We start from the raw sequence: 11,329 nt of genomic DNA, 5'->3' as shown, positions 1-11,329 counted from the left end.
TTTTAGTTTAACTTGAAGTACTAAAATAACTGACACTAAATAAATAATAAATACTATATAGGCATTAAAAAAAAACGACAAAAACACAGCAAAATGACTAAGAATGAAAACAGAAAATAATGAATACATAAAATAAATTAAACCTACATAGTAATATTTAAAACACAAAAACTAATAAAATAACATGACAAAAATACTAAACTTTAAACTAAAATGAAAACAGAAAATAATAAATAAATTAAATAAATAAATAAACCTAAATAGTAATATTTAAAACACGAAAACACAACAAAATTACTAAAAATTTATCTAAAATTAAAATGAAAACTGAAAACATAAAAAGAAAATCGAATTCAAAATATGAACAAACTCTATAATAGTATATCAGTGATGCTAAAATAACACTTATCTATGGAGATGTTTATTAACAGAAGCTGACTTTTGCTCTTTTCAAACGGTTTCAAACCTCCTCATACCTGCAGAAAAACCTTTCGGATGCAGGATTTTGTTTTCTCCGCGGTCCTGTGGACGACCTGAAAGAGAAACCCAAAGACGTTGGCATGTTTCTGTGAACATCACGAAGTGATTCTTCCGTTGATGTGTTTGTTCATTTACCGTCTCGGATGTGCTCCACGTCGTCAAGCACGGCGAGCGCTCCTTTCTCGTAGGCGCTGATGGAGTCGCTGTAGTTGTATGGGTTGTATTCGCGAGCCCACGGGCTGCTGAACGATCGAGGAGACGGTGTGTTTAATAATGATGTCTTGTTGTCCAGCGCTGTCCGGCCTCCTTCCATCACACCAGCGGACAGACGAGGATCCACACCGGTCTGAAAGAGAAACCTGCTTATTTAGCTTCAACCTTGTGTCTGGCTATAACATCTATTAATCAGAAGAAGTAAAACACTCTATTGTGACATCATTCATATCCATTCTGGTAATATATTAGCAAATGGCTGCAATATAACAGAGCGAAAAATTGAAGGGGGTCTGAATACTTTCCGTACCCACTGTATATATATTATAAGATTAATCAGTTTGAGGGCAGAAGAAAGAAGTCAGCAAGGCAGCATTTATTTGATCAAAAATACAGTAAAAATATGAAAAATTATTTCAATTTAAAACAGCTGTTTTCTCTGTGAATATATATGTTAAAATGTAATTTTTGATCAAAAGCTGAATTTTCAGCATCATTACTCCAGTCTTCAGTGTCACATGATCTTCAGAAAGCATTATAATTTGCTGATTTGCTGCTCGAGAAACATTTCTGATTATTATCAATGTTGAAAACAGTTGTGCTGCCCAATATTTTTGTGGAAACTGTGATACATTTTATTTTTCAGGATTCTTTGATAAATAGAAAGTTCAAAAGAACAGCATTTATTTGGAATAGAAATCTTTCCTAATATTATCAATGTCTTTACTGTCACTTTTGATCAATTCAATGCATAAAATAAAATGAATAAAAGTATTAATAAAAAAAAAACTTAATATTACTCTAATATCTATTAAAATGTAAACAACCTGGCCATTTGAAAAAAAAAGCAATTATATTAAATGTATATGAAGATATTAAGCTTCATATACATTTAATGTAATTGCTATTTTCAAATGGTCAGGTTGTTTACATTTTGAAAGTTGCTGGAGTTATTGTTGATCACAGGCTACAAGTTGCTTAATATTTAGCATTTTGAGGCCTCAATCTTCTATTTCAGATGAAAATTTGAAAAGCTTTGCAGCTTAAAAAATCCGTGCAGACCTTCTTGTTTGATTAGTTTGGCTCAACCTGAAGCAACATCTTGAAAACGGTCTTGCAGGTGGAGGTACTCACCGTATCTTCCCTCTTGCCGTCATGTTTGATGGGCTCGAGTATGTCTTCCTGACTGCGGAAACTGAAGCTCTGGATGGCTTCGGTTACACCTCTCAACGAGCTGAAGATCTCCTCTGAGTTCATGTTCTCGGTGTTGCACTCCAGCATACTGCACACACACACACACACACACACAGAGTGAGGCGTGACTCCATAATATGCATTGACTTTAACATACAACACAAGGCGGACAGACGACACACAGATGTGATGAATGCATCAACTGCTCAGCTGCAAAGACAAAGTCACACATCTTAAACATTTCATACAGACAGATTAACACTCGACAAACCTTTGCATTTGCCACGAAGCAAAAAGTGGTTGGAACAACAGAAATCAGATGAATGAGAGACAGAAAGACGTAACAAAAGTAATGAAAATGTAAGACTTCTCACGCTGAGACAAATACAAAGAGAATGCAGTTTGACCAAAATATAAGGTTTGCACATTTGCTAAAATTTCTAGGATTTAAAAAAAAAAAACTTTCAAGGCAAGACAATACAGGTGAAAAGTGTAAAATATACTTTCCCCAGATGATTATTCACAGCACATTAAGACAGTTTTTGTGTTTTACAAGTTTTCTTGAAATGTTATGTTTAAATATGCAGGTAAGGAATTATGTAATTAAATGTGTACTAATTTGCATACATTTCCAGAACATTAATCTGAACTTTGGATAAAGCCAGGTTCAAAATTAGTTTTTATTTTGTTGACATATTAAAGATTTTTATTTTTACAGAGGAGATTTTGGATTTCTCTTTTTATCACTCCAAAAATCAGAAAATACTGTCAACAAACAGAAATAAGAAAATACCACGTTTTTATGAAAAATATGTTGTATAAAACCAGGTAAATCACATATGAACAAACCCCTCAGTAAAAACCTTCAGAATATAGACAGGAATAAAACGGTTAAGTTTGGTGTTTGTAAGTGCTGCTGAAGTGGAGAAACAAACTCACGGCCTTTAAAGATATGCACTTTTGCCATGTTTTTAGGAAGAAAATGTTCTAGAAATAAGTCTGAATGATATATGAACAAACTCCTCAGAAAAAAAACCTTCAGAATAGGAATAAAACTGTAAATTTTGGTGTATGTAAGTGCTGCTGAACTGGAGAAAAAAACTTTTAAAGATATGGATTGTAATTGAAATCTACAGACGCAAATAGATTAAGCGCAATAATAATCTCATGTGAATGATATATGAACAAACCCCTCACTAAAAAACCTTCAGAATATAGACAGGAATAAAACTGTAAATTTTGGTGTATTTAAGTGCTGCTGAAGTGGAGAAAAAACTTTTTAAACATATGTACTAGAATTGAAATCTACAGACGCTAATAGATAAAGAGCAATACAACTCAAACTTAAATGTATATTTTGGATATGGTGTATGTAAGCACTGATGAAGTGGAGATAAAAACTCTTTAATGATATCTTTTGTAATTGAAATCTACAGACGCAAATACATAAAAATGCAATAATTAACTCAGGTGAATGACATATGAACAAACCCCTCAGTAAAAACCTTCAGAATATAGATAAGAATAAAACTGCTAAGTTTGGTGTATGTAAGCACTGATGAAGTGGAGATAAAAAACTTTTAAAGATATGGATTGTAATTGAAATCTACAGACGCAAATAGATTAAGTGCAATAATAATCTCATGTGAATGATATATGAACAAACCCCTCAGTAAAAACCTTCAGAATATAGACAGGAATAAAACTGTACGTTCTGGTGTATGTAAGTGCTGCTGATGTGCAGGAGTAAATTTTTAAAGATATGTATTGTAACTGAAATCTACAGACGCAAATATATAAAAATTCAATAATTAACCCAGGTGAATGACATATGAACAAACCCCTCAGTAAAAACCTTCAGAATATAGACAGGAATAAAACTGTACGTTCTGGTGTATGTAAGTGCTGCTGATGTGCAGGAGTAAATTTTTAAAGATATGTATTGTAACTGAAATCTACAGACGCAAATATATAAAAATTCAATAATTAACCCAGGTGAATGACATATGAACAAACCCCTCAGTAAAAACCTTCAGAATATAGACAGGAATAAAACTGTAAGTTTTGGTGTATGTAAGTGCTGCTGATGTGCAGGAGTAAATTTTTAAAGATATGTATTGTAACTGAAATCTACAGACACAAATACAATTTTAATAAAATTAACACTAAAAGGTGTATTTTGGATGTTTTCTTTCCTCTAGTTTGAAATAAGACATGTTATGGAAGCAAAATAGCAAAATTGATCAGTGCATGAAAAAGATGACTGGGTTTGCCTGTAGTGTTTTGCCTTAAAAGGAAAATTCCGGGTCCATTTAAACCCAAAACATTTCTTTAAATGTCATGCATTGACTTTAAATTGATTAGACTACCAATGAAAAACCAATAATTGTGCAGGAAATTCCTGCTCTTATGTGTTAGCATCCTGACGTCCGGGCCGAGGTGTGTTACCTGGGCGAATACGCCCTCCGGTAGGTCCAGAGAGGGGGGGTGGCAGGGCCGGGGTGGGGAGGAGGGAGGTTAGAAGAAGGCTTTGAGCTCCGGCCAAACAAACGACTGAGCCGAGAGGAAGAGGAGGATGAAGAGAGAGCAGGGAGGTGTAGAAACAAAGAGGAGGAAGAGAGGAAGAAAAGAGGAAACAGTGAAAGATGCTAGTTCTCAAACTACCATATCCTGACTAAACACGACGCCATCAAACAATACATCACGTCTTGCAAGTTTAAGAGAGTTTTGGTCCAAACCAGCTGTGAGCACAAAGAGATGCTTCTGTTTTTATGCATAGTGCTGGGAAACTCCGCCCACAAATAATTAACTCAGGTGAATGATACATGAACAAACCCCTCAGTAAAAACCTTCAGAATATAGATATGAATAAAACTGTAAATTTGGGTGTATTTAAGTGCTGCTGAAGTGGAGAAAAAACGTTTATAGATATGTACTGTAATTGAAATCTACAGACACAAATACATAAAATGCAATAATTAACTCAGGTGAATGATACATGAACAAACCCCTCAGTAAAAACCTTCAGAATATAGACAGGAATAAAACTGTAAGTTTTGGTGTATGTAAGTGCTGCTGATGTGCAGGAGTAAATTTTTAAAGATATGTATTGTAACTGAAATCTACAGACACAAATACAATTTTAATAAAATTAACACTAAAAGGTGTATTTTGGATGTTTTCTTTCCTCTAGTTTGAAATAAGACATGTTATGGAAGCAAAATAGCAAAATTGATCAGTGCATGAAAAAGATGACTGGGTTTGCCTGTAGTGTTTTGCCTTAAAAGGAAAATTCCGGGTCCATTTAAACCCAAAACATTTCTTTAAATGTCATGCATTGACTTTAAATTGATTAGACTACCAATGAAAAACCAATAATTGTGCAGGAAATTCCTGCTCTTATGTGTTAGCATCCTGACGTCCGGGCCGAGGTGTGTTACCTGGGCGAATACGCCCTCCGGTAGGTCCAGAGAGGGGGGGTGGCAGGGCCGGGGTGGGGAGGAGGGAGGTTAGAAGAAGGCTTTGAGCTCCGGCCAAACAAACGACTGAGCCGAGAGGAAGAGGAGGATGAAGAGAGAGCAGGGAGGTGTAGAAACAAAGAGGAGGAAGAGAGGAAGAAAAGAGGAAACAGTGAAAGATGCTAGTTTTCAAACTACCATATCCTGACTAAACACGACGCCATCAAACAATACATCACGTGTTGCAAGTTTAAGTGAGTTTTGGTCCAAACCAGCTGTGAGCACAAAGAGATGCTTCTGTTTTTATGCATAGTGCTGGGAAACTCCGCCCACAATGAAACCTGATTGGTCCACAAGTCTGTATATTAAACAGTAAATGTTAATATCGTTAAATAAACTAAAACCATAAAAAATAAAATAAGCATGAACTAAAAAAAATATTTCAGTTAACTGCCACGGCAACATTTCTCATTTTCATTTAGTTTAAGTTAAAGAACTAAAATCACAAATACTAAAAACTTAATAGAAACTATACAGACATATAAAAAAAAACTAATAAAAATGACAAAAACACACAACAAAATCACTAAAACTTCACCTAAAATAAAATGAAACAGATAATCTAAAAATAAAATTTAATTCAAAATATTAACAAAAATTTCAACAGTAAGATATATCAATGATACTAAAATAACACTGATTCTGAATGGTTGAGATTTTGTCACTTCAGGCAGCATTTTGAGGCATTGAAACATAAAATTTAAAGAATAATTCCGAAAAATAATTATTAAAAGAAATAACAAATAAACACCCTTCACACATCTGAGTTGCTGAAGAAATTACAGTCACTGTTGTTGCTCATTTCAGCCAAAATTTTATTATTTAACAAAATGTACTGTATTAGGAACAAGTGTTGAATTACATTTTCCTTTCAATAACAAAAAAGTGGAAAAACGAAAAATATCGCTTATCATGGCTGGTCAAAACAAAAATTATCGTATTGCGTCACAACAAAAACAGAGACATTTACAATCTGCAACATAAGATGCAACACCCTTTGAAATGCCAAAACAGAGCAATATTAGTAATATAACATGGATTTAATGTCATTTCATGATGTGCATTTAGTGCAGAAGCTGTTTGTTAGTTCATGCAGAAATGAAAAACATCCTAAAAAACAAATCTAAATAGCATCAACATTTATTTGCCTTCAGAGAGTTTGAAAATGAGTGAAACATGACTGTTCATTCATTTTGGTTATTAAACTAAAGCGTGTAAAACCATGTTCAAAGATGGGTTACTGATGAGGACAGGATCACTAGAGCAAATGTTTGTCTTTTGAAGCAAAAGACCATTAGAAAGTCTATGATTCGAGTTACGACCAGGACCACATGAAATCTGCATTTTCGGTGTCAGTTTGTGTTGTATTGAAATAAATGTTGTAATTACATTGAATTAAACATGATTGAATGTGTTCAATTTAGCCGAGAATATGACATTCTTAATATAAAACAATATATATATTTTTTTAATTATAATTAATATTTAAATTATTTAATTAAAATATTTGTACAAATATTTAATACATATTTTAGGTGATCTGTAACAGGGTTATTACTGTTAACTAAAATTAAAACCATAAAAAATTATTTTGTTGCTTTAAATAAAATAAAAGTTACCTGAAATTAAAAAAAATAAAAATAAGGTAAACTAATTTTATTTCATTCTCTTTTACTTCAAGCAATAGTTACACTTTAAGTTTAGTTTAAAATATCTGAAACATATTTTAGGTGATGTGTAGCAGGGTTATTACTGTTAACTAAAATTAAAACCATAAAAAACATTTTTTGTTGCTTTAAATAAAATAACAGTTACCTGAAATAAAAAAAGGTAAACTTATTTTATTTCATTCTCTTTTACTTTAAGCAATAGTTACACTTTAAATTTAGTTTAAAATATCTGAAATTAAATAAACTAAAACTAATAAATCAAATTAATAAACGCTATATAGACATTTTTGAAAAAAAAAAAGAATAAAAATGACAAAAACAGTACAATTAACTAACTAAAATTAAAATGAAAACAATACACATAAAACTACCTGAGAGTATTATATTCTTCACATAAAATATGTATTATTATTTAATAATTAATAATAATAATAAATAAATAAAGTAATAACAGTAATATTTAAAATAATACATTATTATTATTTTTATTTTATTATTTATTTATCATTAATATGCTCATTTTTTTAAAATAAATAAACTATTGTTTCTGCAGTCTCAGATTCCATGTAGTCCTGATCATGTCCCACAGCTTCACAGATGGTTGTTTTGAGGTGGTGTACCTGGGTGACAGTCCCCCGTGTGAGCCGTTAGTGGGTGAGGTCAGCGGGCTGCTGCGGGTCACCGGGTGTCGTGGAGGGGTGCGTCCCACAATGCTGCTGCCGCTGGGAGACGCCTGAGACTGAACAAACGACACAGACGTTTGAGCGAGCAGCACACTGTAACATTCAGTGACAGACAGGGGCATGTTTAGAGTAGGGCTGTCAAAAAAAAAATCGAATTTCGAATTTAAAATAAAAATCCACATTCGAATACAAAAACGTTACATTCGAATTTTAGGTGTGCGTGAGGCAGCCTTATCAGTGGCACACAAGATGCGATTACGATGTAGGTGTCGTTGTATTTTAATGTGTTTTTTTAGCCTATCCAGTTGAAGCCACTGGATGCGCGGCTCTGCTACATTGTTCATTCAAAATATTGTGGAAAAGATCTTGTTTACGTCAAAACTGAAACCAAGCCGTTCACACAGAACGCATATTTATCGCATTTTCTATAGGGACATCTATCACCGTTGCACTCGCGTCTCGCACAAGAGAGCATTTTGTCTAGATGTTTAGAAAGCCATGTACATTTAATGTAAGTTCAACTTTTAAAAAAACATGTCTCAAGACTTTATGGAGGTTTTTCTGCATCCCACTGCATCTCGTGTTTTTAAATGAAGAAAGTTCTCTTTGTGATTGGTTTTTGGTCCTTTGTATTATACATGATGCTGTTTTGATTCTAACTGTTTAAGCAACTTAATTAATTATATATGGTTCATAAACATTATTTTAAATATGAAGCACTTTTTTCAAAGATAGCCGTGTTATTTTATTGCTTTGAATAAACGTGCATTAGTAATTTTTTGCTCGATGCGCCCTCTTGTGGCCTCAGGAGAGAAGCCAAAAGCTTTTTTTCCCCATAACTGAAATTATGCTTTAAATTCGAATATAATTCAAATATTGATAATATTTAAGTACAAAATTCTAATTTGTTTTTTTCAGCCATTTTGACAGCCCTAGTTTAGAGTTTTGTGGGCCCTAAGCAAACAGTCCCTGGGGACCCCCGCGGTAGAAATCACGTTCCAGGGTATAGCCATAACCAAGTTTTGACAATTAGTGAGGTCTGGGGTGGGGTGTTAAGAATTGTGCTATAATAACACCTACAAATACAACCCATTATATACATACAAACTTTAAAAGAGACAGACATGTAGATGTTTGTAAAAGATGTTTTCTCTGTTTTAGGGGGAAGGACACTGTTAATAAGACCTTGTTTACTGCATTAAAATTTGTTAATGCTTTTCTATTGGGGTGGATAATTTTATTACTTGTTTATTATTCATACAATAATACAGTAATAGTTTTCATCAGTAATCAATGCTATATGATAGGAACTTTGCCTAGTGCTCTTATGAATGTTTTAGCATGACTTTGTGAAAGGTTAACTACTAAAACTGAATGAAATAGCAAATTCTTTCAAACTGCAGTTGGGTTATTTTGATTAGGTAAAAAAAATACAGCTAACACAATAAAACACAATAAAAACATGATAACATCATAAAAAACATGATTTTTTGAAAATTAAAAAAAACTGAGTTATATGTTTTTGGAAATAAACTCTTCATATACTGTTATGGTTTTATTGATATTTTAAATTAGATTTTATTCGTTTTTTTATATCATCAGTTTTAATTTTAGTTTCATGTTTAGTAATGTTATGTAATTTTTGTTTTTTAAATAATACTTTTTATGTTTCCCTTATTTTCATTTTTATTACAGTTTAAATTGCATTTTTATTTTTAAATGTTGTTATGTTATTTCTTATTAGTTTGTGTTTTTAAAATAATAAAATTAAAAAAATATTTTTTTTATTTATTTGCAGTTAAAATTTTACTAATTTTATGTCATGTAATTTTGATTAGTTTTTGTTTTTTTAAATAATAATATTTATGTTTAATTTATTTTTATCTATATCCAATTAAATTTTTGGTAACTTTGTTATGTAATTTCTTAGCTTTTTTTAATAGCACTATTAAGGTTTTCTTTTTTATTTATTTTCAGTGGAATTTTAAATAATTCTGTTTGTAATATTTAATAGTTTTTGTTTTTATAAATAATACTATATGGGTTTTATTTTATTTTTTTATTTATATCCAGTAAAATTTGAGTAATTTATGTAATATTTGTTAGTTTTTTTAAGTAATATAATTTATGTTTATTTATTTCCAGTTAAAAGATTAGTAATTTTGTTATGTCATTTTTTTTTTGTTATTAGTTTTTGTGTTTTAAAATAATACTGTTTGGGTTTAATTTATTTGTATTGATTTCAAGTTAAAATTGTAGTAGTTTTATGTCATGTTATGTTTATTAGTTTTTTTTTTTTATAATTCTATTTAGATTTAATTTATTTTTATTTATCTCCAGTTAAATTTTAGTAATTTTTGTTATTTTTGTTTTTTTTAAGTGATACATTTATGTAAATTTTTTTTATTTATTTCTAGTTCAAAGTTTAGCAATTTTGTTGTCATATTTTTTAAGTAACACTATTTAGGTTTTTATTTATGAATGGACAAAATGTCTGTCCCTCACATCCCTGTTTTTTTTTAATTCATGCCAAAATAAATACATCATCTGCACTGCCGAAGTTCAAAGGTCATTCAAGTGCTTCAGAAGGTGTTAGTGGCTCAGAAAGGAGGAAAGACGGTTATCAGCTGCCATGCTGAACATCAGATCAAAACCCTCCAGACAGCAGCAGTGTTAGACAAGCCCGTCGTGACCTCCGCAGGCAGTCAGGAGGTCAAAGGTCAAGGGTCACTACCTGCTTACATCTCTCCTCCAGGTTACTTTCCCCCGGCAGGGAGGCCACAGTGGAGCTCCTGCCCGACGCCTCCTCATTCAGCCAGATATGAAGCGTCTGAGACACACCACAGCTCACTTTGACAAACCCAACTTCAGCCAGAGCATCACAGAAAAGAAGAAGAAAAAACACACTGACCTTCCTGACGTCTGAGCTCTTCGGCTCTGTGGTCCACGTGATGATTCGAGAGACGGCTAACCGTGTCTCGCTGGAGTTCACGAAGTCTGACGGATCCATCTGTCTGGCCAAAGACTCGATGTACTTCAGGATGGCCACCTTCACCTGCTCACACACACCTGACGGATCCATCTGTCTGGACAAAGACTCGATGTACTTCAGGATGGCCACCTTCACCTGCTCACACACACCCACACACACCCACACACACACACGCACACACACACACGCACGAACACACATGCACGCACACGCGCGCACGCACACACACACACACACACACACACACACACACAGATTCTCAAGCACACAGGTTGGAAGAGTCATACAAGGCCCATTGAAGTAGAAAACCATAGTGTTCATCCAGACTTTTAAAAGCGTAATATAAACATTCAATGTGCTGTGTAGACTCTATACAAATCTGCCCCCACAATCCACCCAGAACATTGAAACGCTACTTGAAAGCAAAAATTCTGTGAGATGTAACCTAATCAAAGCCAGTAAGAACATATTTAGGAGGTTAATTATTCATGTGGAGTGGAATTTTAACACTCAGTACGTTTACATGGACAACAATACTCCGATTTTAATACGATTAAGACAATACTCTGATTAAAGGGG

At 32.9% G+C, this 11,329-nt stretch overlaps 1 protein-coding gene across 1 annotated transcript in view; it reads right to left on the bottom strand.

Moving 5' to 3' along the window:
* LOC107701787 (CLIP-associating protein 1-like) overlaps nt 1-11,329 on the bottom strand; it is an 89,756-nt gene that overhangs the window by 13,948 nt on the left and 64,479 nt on the right. Inside the window, exons 35-39 of the mRNA XM_016503897.1 lie at nt 10,670-10,813; nt 10,490-10,588; nt 7,696-7,814; nt 5,328-5,432; nt 1,828-1,975 (exon numbers count right to left, since the gene is read on the bottom strand). Coding sequence (XP_016359383.1) covers nt 1,828-1,975; nt 5,328-5,432; nt 7,696-7,814; nt 10,490-10,588; nt 10,670-10,813 — 615 coding nt within the window. The remainder of the gene's footprint in view (nt 1-1,827; nt 1,976-5,327; nt 5,433-7,695; nt 7,815-10,489; nt 10,589-10,669; nt 10,814-11,329) is intronic.

This window comes from Sinocyclocheilus anshuiensis, unplaced genomic scaffold, assembly GCF_001515605.1.
Source record: "Sinocyclocheilus anshuiensis isolate Anshui unplaced genomic scaffold, SAMN03320099.WGS_v1.1 scaffold2184, whole genome shotgun sequence".
NCBI classification, from domain to species: Eukaryota; Metazoa; Chordata; class Actinopteri; order Cypriniformes; family Cyprinidae; genus Sinocyclocheilus; species Sinocyclocheilus anshuiensis.
The sequence above is the reverse complement of the archived record's forward strand: the minus strand, read 5'-3'. Positions and strand labels throughout refer to the sequence as shown.